Source organism: Lepisosteus oculatus, chromosome 5, assembly GCF_040954835.1.
Source record: "Lepisosteus oculatus isolate fLepOcu1 chromosome 5, fLepOcu1.hap2, whole genome shotgun sequence".
Taxonomy (NCBI): Eukaryota; Metazoa; Chordata; class Actinopteri; order Semionotiformes; family Lepisosteidae; genus Lepisosteus; species Lepisosteus oculatus.
This window is the reverse complement of record NC_090700.1, coordinates 8,190,135-8,206,529: the sequence shown is the minus strand read 5'-3', so window position 1 is coordinate 8,206,529 and position 16,395 is coordinate 8,190,135. Positions and strand designations below refer to the sequence as shown.

Genomic DNA, 16,395 nt, shown 5'->3' with positions numbered 1-16,395 from the left:
AGGAAGCCATCTGTTCAGTGTTGCAAGACAACTGATTACTGAAATAGACATGAGCTTAGACTGAAACTGTTGCAAATATGGATGAACTTCCACCATCTGGTGGAATGGCTTTAAATGTAGTCCTCTGTTTGGTTTTTGTCCCTGGATTAATGTGAGATAGGAAGCTTTTATCCTTTTTTCACAGGCGAGTTTGCTGCTGTCTGGCATTTAGCCTATGATGGTGTGTAAAACAGAAAAAAATGTAGGTATGTTTTGGTTGTTAGCCACGTTGCAGTGTTGTCACTTTCACTTCTTGTCATTTAATTCCAGATTTCTTTCATATTCAGAGAAGCAAGGCTTGTTTTACTCAATGTATTCCATCACTGGCTTTCAGACAATACATTAAGTCCATACTTTACATTAATATGAAAAGTATGTCCCTAATTCTACATAGAAACTATATAGGTCAGCGCAATTGGTGATTAATAAACTAGATTAAAATGACACCCAAGATGCTATGGAGAGCCACAAAATTAGGTTTCACTGTTTGACCACGAGCTTGTAAAAAAACCAACATCTATGCTGAGCCCTGAACTAATAATTAGCTTTACTTTTCTACATATTCCCAATTATCCTGAGATAACTGAATTGAGAATTATTCTGCTGTGTGACCGAAAATTCTGCTGTTAAGTTTATTTTTGTTGAATGACTTATCATCTAATTTTAAAATGCTAACCACTGAATTTCTGTCCATTTATTGGAACCTGTTAATTACACATTGCATCTATATAAATAAATGGATGTCTAGCTACAAACCCAGTGCTTTATGTAATTTGGGATTAATCAAAGGTAATGGGTTTCTGATTTTCTCCATCGATGGTGTTTAAAGGGATTAAAAAAAAAGACCTTGAGAAAATATAAGTCATATTCTTTTGCTTTCTGCATTAGTGAGAGTGAGTAACCTTCTGTGCTGGAGAAGCTTCGTGGAATGCTCAACTGAACATTTTTCCATAAAATTGAAAGATAAACACCATCTGAGGAATGGTGACCAATGATTTAAAAATGACAGTTTCAATTTAAGAGCCTATTTTGTTAAAGTTACTTTTAGTAAAGAAGAAAAGTATCTACAAATATTTGGCACTCAGCAATTACCAAGGGTCTAAGGCAGATGTTAGAGATTAAGTTTGCTGGGGGAAAAAAGAAACTGCTACTCTCAGGTTCTGAGGACGGGTCTAATACTGTCTGTGGCTGATTTATAAGCCTCATTGTCTGCTTTGGAACAGAAGCTTTTCTGATGAAGGGAAAGAATAAAAGACTGGTGTGAAGAGCAGCAGTTACTTGGTTATGAACGTTTTAAGATCCTTGAGCAATAGCTTTTGAAGTCCCTTTCAAAAATAATGATGATATTACAGTGATTTATCAAACTGCACATCTGGTGAAGAGTGTGTTTAAAAAAAATTAAGTTTGGCCTTAATTGCACCTCTATAACAGAATCTAATAACATTTATTTTATAAAACATTATTTTTACATCAATATATAATCACTCCTGCTATGTTAGACATAAAAATCCTTAATGGCAGTAAATCACAAAACACATCAAAGATAGAATTTCAAATAGAAAACTGATGCAAAACTAAGTTCATCTTAAGTACCCGGCAAGAGAATGAAATGACCACGTCATGAATTGCCATTCGTGATTCACTTACTGTAGGTTAATACACAGCAACACGCTGCTACTAAAGGCCATACCCATAGTGAAAAGCTGTCCTCACACTCTCCATTTCTCATCTATAATTTGCATCATCTGTCAGTCATAGCACTCAATAAAGAAGCATAATACTATATTGCAACTTGTGCTTTTTATTACACACACAATGATTATGAAACAGAAGCCAACAGTGCATAGTGTCTATACCAGATTTTTCAAAATTGTTTCAGATTACACCTTTTTAGCAATCACAAGGAGCACAGAATGTTCTAGGCATCCATTATGGTTTCTAAATTTGTAGGTACTCATTCACAAAATCACAAAGTCAGTTTTTCTGTCAGGGCATGGAAAATACCATGCTGAACAATTAATTCAAATATTCTCAAGAGAATAATTATGAAAGGCATTAAAAATAAAGACTTTCCTTGTATAATTATTTTTAGTTTTAAAATCTCTTTGAATCCAAGGTTTAAGTTATTATCTGCAGACAACTGTCACATAAATCTTAATCTTTGCCACTCTTTTTCCTAGGTATTGTAGATGCAATTATGACAAACATTCAGGCCTAAATAGGTATTTCTGATATTTAGTTGTGGTCTTACCTTTCAATTGAAAGAAAAGATGCACTATATTGCACACATGTAAACCTTTTTTCTTTAGCACTGTGTTGAATTATATTTATGAGAAAAACAACTGGAAATAACATAAATGATAATGGATTATTCACAAATATCAGGTGTAATAAATGTACAGATAAAAGCACTATCTGTATTGTAGTCTATACCAACTCAAATGTTTCACAGACATTCAGTTCATTACTTGTTAATTAAGAAATAATAATCGTGAAAAAGTTTCAACACACTTTTAATTAACATTAGGTATTGAGGGGAAACATACTGTATGAAGAAATGTCTGGATACACTTATGTGAACTGATAAGGTAATTGCTTTGTGTCATTGGAGCAGCAGCATGAAACATGACAACAAGGATGAAAAATTGATATTTTGCACTCATATAATGTGGCTAATGCTTCATATTATTCATAATTTATAATCCTCCATTGAAACATATTAATGCACAATCTCATAATGACTGTAATCAGGAAAAAATCTATATTTTAATAATACCAGACAGTGTGAAAAGGGGAACAGCTTAAAAGCAGTTCAGGATGTGAGACGCAAGGAGCAGCACTGATCACCACACACAGTCTTTCAAGCTGAGAACCACAAATGTCACAAGATGTTTAGTAAAACAGTGAAATCTACAGCCCTCATCTCAGCAGACCTTTTATTAGTCACAGCAGGTAAACTATAAACAAAGCTTGAGCATTATAGAGAGAGTTCAGTCACACTAAGTTTGTTTCAAATGCAGTTAACTCTAATGGTCTCAGTGTATACATGGTAAGTAGATTTTGAAGGAGGAAATCCTCTGAAATGACTCTGCACAATGTATGAAAATCAATACCCTAGCCAACAGCCTCATATTTCCATTACAGTGCCACTTTCAGTAGAGAGGAGGCTCCACAGTTTGCCTTCCCTTTAAAGGTAAACTTTGTATGGCACTGTTCCATGGACCAGAAAGAGTGGTCAAGGGAAGAAACTCGTAATGAAAGCTATTGCTTTGCTTATTGTGGATGAAATTAATTGTAAAAAGAAAGGAAAACATATTCAAAACCGAACCGGGGTTTTACAGTTAAAGCCAGAGATGTTCTTTGTATAAATTAATGAAGTAACATTTTTCCTAACTGTCTAATGCTATTAATAATAATTGCTTACACTTATATAGCGCTTTTCTGGACACTCCACTCAAAGTGCTTTACAGGTAATGGGGACTCCCCTCCACCACCGCCATAGTGTGGCAAAACACTCACTACACACCAGCTCTCAGTGGGGAGGAGAGCAGAGTAATGTAGCCAATTCATAGATGGGGATTAGTAGGAGGCCATGATTGGTAAGGGCCAATTGGAAATCTGGCCAGGACGCCAGGGTTATACCCCTACTCTTTTCGAGAAGCACCCTGGGATTTTTAATGACCACAGAGAGTCAGGACCTTGGTTTTACGTCTCAACCGAAGGATGGCACCTGTTTACAGTATAGTGCCCCTGTCACTATACTGGGGTATTAGGACCCACATGGACCGCAGGGTGAACGCCCCCTGCTGGCCCCACTAACACCTCTACCAGCAGCAACCTTAGTTTTTCCCAGGAGGTCTCCCATCCAGGTACTGTCCAGGCTCACACCTGCTGAGCTTCAGTGGGTTGCCAGTTGTGAGATGCAGGGTGATATGGCTGCTGGCTATTGAATGTAAAACACACAAATGTTGATGCTGAAAACTAATACACATGTACAACTGTCTCATATTTAAATTTCATAGAAATAGCAATGCCTGCTGTTTATTTTACATCATACTAACAGAATTTTAGAGTACTCTATTTGGTTGCATTACAGGAAAAAAAAAACACTGTCACATATTGGCATGGTACTTTTGTCTTTGGTTGTAATTACATTCTGTGTGACCAGAACAGAAACAGAATGCGAATACATGTTGCTGTGTATGGAAGGGGTTGTGTGAGAAATCATTTTCTGCCAGTGCTCCCTTTGCAAAAGCCTTCTGGGTAAACAGCATATTTATCTCTAGGGATATATCATTCCAGAACATTCCATCAGCAGCATATTTATCTTCAAATTTTACAGCAATTTACTGGAAACTCAGTGATTGAATTTCCATAGATTTGACACTTTGAGCTCTAGATTGTACCAAAAAATACTGTAAAAAGAAAAGTCAAAAAGAAGGGTGAAGAGGCAGAAATTCTCATCAGTAGTTCACATCTTTCTCTTATCAGTTCTGTATTTCAAATGTTTATGTCAAATCACAACAAAAAGCTTATCACCTCCCCGTGGGCTTGAGCATCACACTCTTGATTTAAACACTGATTTGCGATAATACATGCTGCAGCTTCCTTGTTTGTTTATTTACTTTACCTCAGAATTACTAGATGCCCTGCTCTTGAACTTCCTATGTCACTGACAGCAAGAGAAACACCCAGTATTTCTAAATTATCTTTTGATAACGGTAGCAGGAAAAGAGGTCCTGTATTTTCCAATTGGGCTAGATGAGTCGAATGGCCTCTACTGGTTTGTAATCATTCTTATCTTCTTAAAAAACTACATGCACTTGACAACCACAATGAACATGTATCGTCCATAATGCCTTGTTAGCACTGCTTGTCTATTTTCTTTGACATTTTAACGCTTCCCTGATGGAAATCTTGTGCCATCATGTAACTAAAAGAAGGATACCATTCAACAAAGAATAATCAAAAATACTATTTGAACATTTACAGAACAATAAACGAATTATAAGGGAAAGAAAAGGATTATAATCTCCCAAATACTCTACCATAACAATAAAGTCATTGTTTCTTAATTTTAAATAGATGCACTGCCAGTATCAACAATGATCATGTTTTTTAATTCAAAACTGCTGAAAGATGCCCAAGAGGTACTGTAGGTTGACGCTCAAAATGACTTTGCGGCATTGAAAAAAAATTAAACGGGTAATTAACAACGCATTCATTGACTTCTGAAAAATAACATGCATAACAATGGAGTGAAATAACAACGTGGATAAATCTACAAAGCCCAGAAAACTGCACACGTACAGCACAGCTGTATGTTAAAAATGTTTTATTCTACAGCTTCTTGCATGCAGAAATGAAAAGTTGCACTTCAATAAATTGTACTCTTGGGATCTCTGTGGGCTGTTTCCCCTGGTTTCAGAGGGCTGCAATACACATGATTAGAACGTGACTGTGATCCCTCAGGCAGCCTAATGCAAAATGATGAAAGCTGTGTGAAAACCATCACCTTCACTGTCAAATCTTTTTGAGATATAATGCCAGCATTGACAAGTATGAGCACTTTAAGACAAGATGCCCTGCCTTAAAAAATTATCTGTTGTAAGCCCAAGCATGTTGTGAAATGCACTGCTGTAGCCAATATCTGTGGTTAGTAATGTCTTACCTTAGAAGAAACGTACCTGTACGCAATCTGAAAGATTGAAAGATTACTTTGATAAAGATATAATTTATCTTTTGCTTATTTCCATTGCAATCATGTGATTCTTGGCTTGCATATTTACTGTATCTACACGGAACATATACAAGCACACAACAAACATTAAAGAGAAACAACTTAGGTGTCCTGCTTCCATTTATATGACATTGTATCTTCTCACCTTGCATGAGGCAATTAGTTACTGTAGCTGTGATAAATTATGATTCTGACAGTATTGTTTGTTATTCTATATGGCCATCTTCACTGCATATCTTTTCCATTTCACTACCTGGATCAGCACCTAGTTTAGGTCAACCACAGACCTAGACTGGGTTTCCCTCCTGCCATAACATAACCAGAACGGGTTGGATATTCCACTTCCATCCTTATAAGGGAACATATCGAGCACCACCCTAAACCACCTCCCACAGAGGCAGTAGTTTAGTTTGTTCTGAATATACAAAGCACACCCTTTTATTTTCATACCATGTCATTATGCCAGTAAAATACTTCTAGCACAACTTTTGTTTAATACACAGTAGATATAATTCTTTTAACTGAGTGCATTTGCTACGGTTTAAACTATCATGTCAAAAGCAATAGAAATCTACATGTAGAAGCAGACTGATATAAAATATAATTGTATTAGACCTCAAGAACTCTAGTTCTAGTAAAGTATTCTGTAATCTTAGGACTGATGATGAGATTTGTTAAAGCAGTGTCTATAGTATAACATGTCCTGAACATATTACTCAAAATATAAACACATTCAGGCTTGTTTGCTCCACCTGACCACTATATGGATTGAAAGGATTCTGTAAACTGCCAGCAACACAGTAATACTATTATTTTAGTTTTGAGGTGAGTTGCACAGGGATCTATAAGAATCATGTTTCAATACGGCAACTATGTTCCCACAAGGCCTACTGTATAATTGAAACCTGAAAACGTACATAAAAGAAATAAACATCTTTCAAGACATTTCTGAGTGGAAATGAAAAGCTACATAAGCTACCTTTTACCAAGCCGAACTACTGGTGCTTTATAATGTAATGTAATGTAATGTAATGTTTTATAATGTTCTTTATTAGCCCTATACAATTTCTTGCATTAGGAATTCATCTTTTCACATACCCCAGCTTTTCTCCATGGAGACACGGACAGCTTGGGGTCAGAGCAGGTCTGCCACTGTACAGCGCCCCTGGAGCAGTTAGGGTTAAGGGCCTTGCTCAGGGGCCCAACAGAGTAGGATTCCTCTGCCGGCCACGGGATTTGAACTGGCAACCTTCCAGTCACAGGTGCAGATCCTTAGCCACAGAGCCACCGCTCCGCCCCAATCACTGAACACAATAACAGTATGATTACCTTTGTGGTGTGTGCACCAGTATGAGATTATGTTAGATAAGTGGACCTTCCTAGAGATGCAATTAACTATAACATATTCACTGCATTTTTACAATTGAAATAAAATGATATTCATGAAATAAACCAACCTTCAAAAATATTTTTTTTTCTTTACAACATGGCAGAGAAGCAGAAAAACTATTTAATTGGGTGCAGAAACCATTTCTCACTTTGAGAAGTACTTAAATGAGAACCATGCTCAAGGTAGCCACTTTTACACCTGATATAAAGACAATGCCTCATCAGCACCGCAGGGGGGATGTCTTTAGAACTATATTCATAGCTCACAACCTACAACTGCTTTGTTTTAACAACCCCAGATCTAACAAGAAAGTTGCCCAAAATTATTCGCATTTTAAATGAGGAAGAGGATTCTGATTTTTTTTTTCATTTTCCTAAATAGGAACTGAAATTACTAAATTGATTCAGTGAAACAATGTTTATGTGCTTTTAAAAAGATGGTTTCTTGCTAGAATGTTATAAATTACATTTGACATGACAAATTACTAGGGGAAATCTCACTATAATTTTGAAGTAATTCAGGATTAACTCTTCATTCCAGATTTACCTTAATTCAGGAGGAAGACTCTTGTGTGTGACTGTATTGTGGGGAATCTGTTGCACAGCAGATTTTGACAGAATGCCACCCTAAACCAATAACATGGTGGCCAAGACAATTGAAGGTGTCAGTCCACAGCAGCTTTCATCTGCCAAAACAGCCATTGCTGGGCTGACATACCAGTATTTCTGCCTCTCCTGCTGTACATCATCTTTCTGCCTCATGGCTTCTGCTCAGATCCCTGTTTGCGGGGTATGGAGGATGCAGAAATACTAACAGGCCTTCATGGTGACCAAAGTGGCTCCAGGACAAATGCTTGCACATTTCACCCTACATTACTCAGTTCCAGAGTGATGGCGGAGCTGGAGAATAATTAATGGAACTCAGTTTGGACCACACAACTGTAGTGATCATTTCACGCGGAAAATTTGAATTGCACGATTATGGGGCTATTCATTTCTTTTATTTATCCAGATATAAAATTTCCTTTTAATTAAGTTTCCACAGTTTTTGAAATTTGTCAAAAACATGCCAAATAACATCTGTGCATGTATACAAAATTAATTACTTTTCCTTTATAATAGCGGATTACATTTGGCAGTTTCATTTTAATTTTTGATACCAGGTAAAATTTAATTTTATGCCTGTTTCACAAAAAGCTTTTTTTTTTCTAGATAAACCAAATTATCTAATTGTTTCACAAACTGACATACCTTGATCTATAATAGAAAAGATTTTAGCAATTAAAAAATTACTTATATGCACTTCACACTCCAATTTATGCCTTTTATCCTCAATCAAACCTTACATTTCTTTGTAAAAGTACTTGGGTGGGAGTAACGCAACTAGAACATATTAAGTTTAAATCAAAAGAGGTTTTTGTTCATCTTCTGTGAAATATTCAAGGTTTCATTAATGAGATTTTGCTCAAAAGAAAAGCAGAAACACTGTACCTACCCATGAATGTCATGTAATGACCCATGTTTCAGGGAGGATACCAATGCTGCCTGGAGCTTTTGGACTTTGCATGTTCTTCCCTTGTTTGAATGACTGTTTTCCATTCACCTTCCAAAGAAATGCTGGCTAGGTTAATTCATGTCTCTGAACCATAACGCTGCATGTATACCCTAAGCTGGACTGGTATCCAAGCTGTAGTCCCATCCTTTACCCTAGGAATTAGGACAGGGACCAGCTTGTCATGAATCTTACCAGGAGAAAGTAACTTTCTGATAATGGTTGGATGGAGGAAACAAAAGCAGACAGTGTGCTTACACACCGCAGCTATTCAGTTTAATTGGCCACCATTCCTTTGAACAAGCAAAAAAGGACTGCAAGTTTCTATAGAGCGCTGTTGAGAAATAATATGCTACAGGAACCCTGTCTCACTATATTTCAAACCCTATATTTAAACTATCAATCAGTTGCTTCAAAAATGTTTCAAGAAAAGAAAAACAGGGAAAAAGAAACTGCCAGCAAAAGCAAAATAGTCCACATGCAATGAAAAACATTTCTCTTCTCTTAAACATATATTAGAATGTTACCAGTCACCAACAGAAAGAAGTGTGCCCCAACAGTGGAGTCTTTGTATTTTATCACTCATTTTGGATATTTTTAGAAAGGGCATGACTACACATGTAAACATAACATTATGTACTGTATAGATCTCATTGTAATCCGTTGTCTGTGTAACATGACACCCCTTGCACTCTGTGGAGGATTAAAGAGTGGGTCTCTGTTAGAGACTATGTCAAACAGTGATTGTGTTTTTTAAATAATGATCATCACTGACAATTAGGGTTTGTTACATCAACAATAGACTTTCTCATATGTTTCCCAACAAAATTGTGAGGTCATCTTCTGTACCGATACCACAGACACAACTGCTTTCAATGAAAAATGAAACAATTTTTTGCCATTTCTTGCATCAAATCTCTGACCTTTTTAAAAAGAACTCAATCAAATTTAACAATAACATATGAACTTTTAGGTATTTCCATTATTAGCAATTGCATTAAATTAAACACTTGCATTGTTCTGATATTCTTCGAATCGGTATTCTTAAATCGATTCTAAGAATCTTAAATTCTTTAAAGCAATTCAGGTCCAGGGACAAAATTTCCAAATAACTAAAGCTCAGTGTATAAAGATGTTGTGTAATTGACTTTAAACTATTGACTTCTTTTATCAGAATTTAATGTACTTTCTTTATCACAAAGACAAGTACTGGATAATTTCTTCACAGCAGGATCTCTTGGAAAATAGAAAGCCGTCATGTGACATTCTAATCTTCAATATAAGGAAAAAGGTTCACTAGAAGATTGAAGTAAATTGTACCTGCATGAGCAGTAAAATATCTTTTGCAACAAAGTTGTGTTCAAACAACTGAAGTGACCAAACAGCTGTTCATTTCAGTGAACTGCAAACTGTGCAACACTGTAAGTAATAACTACTACAAGACAAGAAAAAAGTGAGCCATTAATTTAATAAGAAAGTGACGAATCATGATTGGTTTCAGTGCAAGGGGAAAAATACACGTGCCATTTAGTTACATATTAAAATCATTGTAAAAAAACGTGATAATTTACAAGTATTTTCATTAAATGGTGTAGGTGCATGACTGGTGACTTACGTTATTCTCTGCATTCACTGGGATTCTCACTATGAATTAAACCATAGTTCGAATGAAGTCAGGTTGCGGTTACACAATCCTCAAATGCTGAAGACTGTTTATAATCAATTTCCTGTGACAAAGCCTCGGGAAGATCTTCACTATTCACACACGCTCCCAGTCCACAGAAATGTTTTTAGTTGACAGCTGGCTCACATGTGGTTATTCTTTCAAAAGGAAGCTTGATAAATTGTATAATTGTAAATAAAAGGAATAGTTCCATGAGCAGGGACTCTAACCAATCAAAAGCATTTGGCTGAAATGATGGCTCTGATCAGCTTTATAAAAAAACTAATTAACCATGACCAAAGGTTCACTTTATACCCACAGAGTTTACCCCCAAAGCAAAGTTATTCTTGCCCCCAGAAACTGGCATTGCTTTTTTTTAGACTTACATCTCCATACTGCAAAGCTTGCCTGTGATGTCCACTGGGGCTTGTGGTTGTTTATATACTATGTCTGCATGTATACAACATGTCTTTCTAATATAGGCATCATATAACCACTACTATTGGAAACAGAGGCTTGAATGTCCCTTAAGACAAGCCTGTTTCCTGGGACAATATTTGGAATAATACAAATTCTGCGTCTAAAAATCCTAACCTTCAAATACTTAAACCACTTATATTTCCTTTCCCAGAGTTGTTTGACCCTTCTTAGAGTAGGAGTTTCACTCACCACTATGGCACATATTCTCTGATCAGTGTTCCTTTGAAACCTCGAAAATCCAGACGAAGTCGTTGAAACACAGCACCCACAACAGTAGTTCTGTCATTGAAGAAGTATGCTCTTATTTCCTCACTCAAATGAATTAACACCAAAATATTAAGTATCCCTTAATATTTGTCATGAATTATTTTATATTTGTCATCTTGTCATGTTAATTACAATTGGACTAATGAAAAAAAAGAATTGGGTAATGGATATTAAGTCCATCCAGTCATATGCTCTATCCAGCCCAGTTTAAATGATTTTGTTGTAAAGACAACATTTAAATACAAAAACATTGTGAAAAAAAAATTGTTTTAAAAACACTGTGTTTCTATGCTCTTGAAAGGTTTACTGTATTAAACAAATTAGGGATCCTATCTTAAAGCTGAAGGGTGTCTTCAGATAAAAGGTTTTTTTAAAATGCCTTTTTTGGCTCGTGAATGATTTCTTAGTACAAAAGTATTGTTATTGTAACACATTAAAAAATAAACTTCCTGAAATCATCACTACACAAAAAAAGTGATTACACTTTTATGAACCGTCAACTACTTGTATCACTGACTACAGTGAAATTGTCAAGAGCTTGCTATACAACCTCATGTGTTGGCCATGGCCCTGGTCAGTCATTTAAAAAGCCATTAGACCCACCAAAAGCATTACAGAAGTGATTTATTTTTTAAGACTAGATGAAGTGATTGCAAGAAAAAGGAATGACCAGCCACTATAGGTTTGTTGAGGTTCCAAAGCACATGGGCAGGCAATGAATGGCAGTAGGCTGCTTAAAAGCCTCACCAGCACCAAAACAGGATGTACACATCCACCCTCCAGAGAAGAAAACATCTTGAGAGTAATTACCTAGCACTGCAGAGTAGACAGACTTATTAATACCCTTTACGGGTTCCCTAGAGCTTACAAATCGAGGCCAGCTCTATTTGAGCACGTAGCAAAATTCAAAGGGAAAACAATTTCCTTCAGGAATTCCTTGCATTACAAAACTAATGAAAATATTTAAGACAGACTTGTTTAACATGAATAAAACTCTGAAGCTTTTTTAAATCAATAATCCATTTAAATGAGAGGATATGCAGCCTATTCCCAGGGTTGTTTTAAAGGTACTGAAATGTGTTTAAAGATATTGCCACCAAATTAACTCTGTACAGTGCAGACAGTCATCACTATGCAATTAACAGCAGGAGTTTTGAAGCACACTTGGAGTAATGAAAAACTTGATAGTCAGAATAAAAATGATAATAGGAGAGAATAGCCAGGCCTGCTGCAAGTTACCACAGGATATTTGTTTAAAGTTGCTCATTATTGAAAAGCTAGGTCTACATGGAGAAGAATTAGCAAAATGCACAGAGATCAGGGTTATTATAACTTGAGGTCTGCAGAGCACTACATTTTCTGTAAACCAGCAGTGCTAGTTGAGTTAATTTAAAATAGTATCTTAATACATACCCATTTAAAACAGTATACAACGTGCACACTTTAAATATACAATACATTATTAGAGTTCAATGAGATAAACATGCATGAACATGAGATTGGACTTTTCCATACAAGGAATTACAAAACAATTTTTACAAATGAAGTTTTAGTTCTGAGATCAAATGAGCAGGACAGGCCAGGTTCAGGTGTTTTCCTCAGTGTCGAAGGTTTCATTGATAAGCAGCAATATCACTGTAATTTCAGATTTATCAATTTCTCTACGGGATTAATAAAGTATTATCTATCTATAATTCAAGAGGCGATAGCAATGGTAAGTTCAGTGAAGGTCACTTGTGTCTAAATGATGTAAATGGTTTATAATTAATATGTACAGTACATTTTATACCCCTCAGTTGTTGTACCGTCTACATCAAAGCCTGTTTTTCAAAAGTTTGTTTTTAATAAAGATAAGTAATTCTTCTTCATAAATCACTAAAACAAACATTTACTATCAGTCACTACTGAGTTCTGGAAAGTGATTCTATGCCCTTGAAGAAATGTTCTTCACTATCCTTTAATAATACCCTTTAATGTGTGTATTTTGGTAATCTACTAATGATATCCATATGTCTATAGACTGACTGCAATACTATAGCTATAAAACACGTGTGCTGCCATAAATCACTCCATTTCCATACACCAGCTTTCTTAGCTATCAGAAATATGTTTTAACTCAGAAAAACAGTAATATAAACAAAAAATACTAAAAATGCAAGTATGCAACATCTACTATAGAACTCCGAAATTACTATCAGCTGTTTCCTATACAATGTTTCTCTTTTATAAACCTCAGAGTACTATTTTCAATGTGTGGTAACTATCCTAATCCCACAAACATTTTATTAGCATAAGGATTGTGATAACTGTCAGTTTTGTAAGCAACACAATAAGAACATTGCTGTGTTTTATCACAAAAGAGTATTACAGTGTGGGGCTTTTCAAAAACATCCCATGTAATTGAACAGTAGAATAGTTTAAAAACAGCGTGGGAATTAAAGAATAGCAACATTCTGGAACTGCTTCTCAGATGCTACTCAAAGATAACTAAGGGCAACAATCAGCACTAGGCAGCTTTAGAACCTACAGCACAGCCGCCATCACATCTTATTCGACTTTGGGTTTTAAAAAAGTGAATTTTCAACTACAGTACATTCTAGTGCTATTACTATAGATTGAATTGAGGAATGTAACTTTGCCCTCTAGGTCAGTCCCTGAGCTGGTATAAACGAAGGAGCAGTCTTTGCATTTTCTACTTGGAAAACGAATACTCAACCACAGACACATCAAGACAACGCTAAGTATAAAACACGAATGTAAAAAGTCTTACTAAAACTTTGAATTTGTTTTTGTTTACGCTTTACTATGTTTTAGTATCTAAAACTGCAACTCTTGGTGATAAAACTGTTTCGGTGGTAAATATCCTGTTCATATACACTTCAGAATGGCTGCAATTCGTTCATGTACTGCATACCGGTTTTTGACGTTGGTTAAAAAAAAAACTAAACCAAAGGCTATTGGAAGTCTCAAGTGCTTGCAACATAATGAAAATGTATAACATACAGGCAGAACAAGTTTCTAAGCTGCAGAGATTTTACAGGGATGTCATTCTGAATATAACATCCCCCATTCCGTGTAAAAGTCCATTCTGCCTATGAAGATGTGCTACATAAAAGTAAGAAAATACAGCTCCAGCCCACTCTCAAGCATCATTGTACTTTAAAAATGTTTATTTTACAATTAATTAAACGCATCTACAACTTACGTCATAAAGTAAACCAGTTTTGCGTTAGCTATGCAACAAGGAATGAATGGGATCTACAGTAACAGATCGCCCGTACTGATTTGTGGTTCAAGAATTAAAAAAGAAAGTAAAAAAAAAAGTTATATGTAAGATTTGAAATGCATAACACGACCGAGACATTCTTATGGGGGTAGTTTTCAATCAGTATTTAAATGTTTCACCCTTGCTTTCTGTTAAACTGAGATGGTATTCACGACTCCCAAGACTTTTACGGATCCCGAATTTTACTTACTTTTCAGCGCAGAAATTAGCATATTCCCATCTTTAATGAGCTCTTTAATGAATTTGTTCGTCCTTTCGAGTTCAATTTCATGACATTTCAGACGTTCCCGAAAGTCCGGACTATCCAAGAAGGAATCACTGAATTCCAGTGTAGGCAGCCCCATTGTACATATGGGAAAGTTAAGCAAAAAGAAAAAAAAAATACGTCCCAAGGCTCACCCAAAACAAAACGTTTCTTAAAATTTTCCCTACATTAAACGTTTTTTCAGGTTTAACGTTGACGTTATCTCTTCTTCTAGAAGAGTATATGTTTGCGTCAAATATTCCGATACAGTAAGTTACATTGTAGTTCTTGAAAAGTTTTCCCCCTTCTCTTTCTGCACTTCCGGCAGTTTGTTTCTTCTCTCAGTCACTTTTACTTCAGAAACTTGTGCGAGTAACAGCTATTGAACCGCCAGTGACTGTGTGACTCCTACCGGCTATCTTAAGTACTGTTGGGGTGATTTAGGGCACGTTTATCGTCTACAAATCCATTTTCAATCCACCTGGATGAGGTTCGGGGCGTGCAATTTTATCAGACCACTGCCTTAGAATCTTATTAACCACTTCTGAACAAAAGGTGTGAAACAGTGATTAGCAAAATTTTGTATAATTCCGTCCTTGATTGCATTTAGCTACTCCAGTCTTTCTGATAAGGTGTCAGTATACAGTACTGTATTAATACTGTATATATTTACTGTATTATACCAAGACTCAAAAAGTGATAGAAACGACTAGGAAAATAAAGTTATTTTAAGGCTCCTAGACTCCTGCCTGGTGCTTTAGTGTAAATACAGAAACCATGTACAGGCACAATGTAAGTAATTTTGAATACAACATGTCCAGAAATAATGTAAAACAATGGCAAGGGTTCTATATCGTAACTGGAAGGTTGTGTGTCCAAATCACACGTGAGACACTGTTTATAAACCAGATTGGTCCAGGAAAACACCCAGCTGTGTATAAACTGCTGCAAATGAAAGCTGATTTGAATAAAATCGTCAGCTAATTATTAATGTACTAATATATACAAGTGTTCGGAATGGACCAAAATCGAGAAACTGAAACATGTAGGTCACTGAGATGCGTGGCCTCCAGACTGCTGGTACTACAACGCGACTGTAAATTTGGACTAAGTAAATGCTGCAACATTTAACCCTTTATTTTTGTGAGCACCTGAGATTCGTTCGGTTCAGTCTTCCAAACCCCGCTGAAATGAAACTTCGCTGAAATGAAACTTCATAGAGGACGAGATTTTTTTTTTAAAGATGCCATTTGATCATGTAAAAATGTATTTTACATGGTGGGAACGTGAATAATTCCAGACAGATTCACTGTAACCTGGGGGGCATTTTCTCACATTTAGTCCCTGCGTTGATGGTAATGCATGACGACTGCGTTCTGAACATAAGGTCTCAAACATCATAGTTAATTTTTTTGGAAATTTAGGTTAATTGTGCTCTTAAGAGATCATTTGTAAATTGAACTGAATAATACATCTAGCGTGCTGCTTGATAGAGAGAATGAAAACAACCATGACTCACTGTTCTGCAGTTACCTCCTTTTGTCTAAAGAGGACAGACTCCGTTTGTCATCTTTGACCTTCAGAGTTTTCTGTTTTGCATGGCTGAAGGCTAAGGCCAGTGGGAAAGGCTGGAGTTTTATCTTAGTAAAGTTTTGATTGGCTGCAGTTAGAAGGGGATTTTCTCTAGGGCTTTCGCAATGAATAAAAAAAAAAACTTTTTTTTTCTCCAAGCATA

At 36.0% G+C, this 16,395-nt stretch overlaps 1 protein-coding gene across 2 annotated transcripts in view; it reads right to left on the bottom strand.

Moving 5' to 3' along the window:
* arhgap42a (Rho GTPase activating protein 42a) overlaps nucleotides 1–15,011 on the bottom strand; it is a 72,833-nt gene extending 57,822 nt beyond the window's left edge. Inside the window, exon 1 of one of the 2 annotated variants that reach the window (XM_015341746.2) lies at nucleotides 14,607–15,011. In XM_015341746.2, the coding sequence (XP_015197232.1) occupies nucleotides 14,607–14,760 (154 nt within the window). In that variant the 5' untranslated portion in view covers nucleotides 14,761–15,011. The remainder of the gene's footprint in view (nucleotides 1–14,606) is intronic. The other variant, XM_006627785.3, reaches the window with a different exon arrangement.
* Between the last annotated feature and the right edge of the window lie 1,384 nt (nucleotides 15,012–16,395).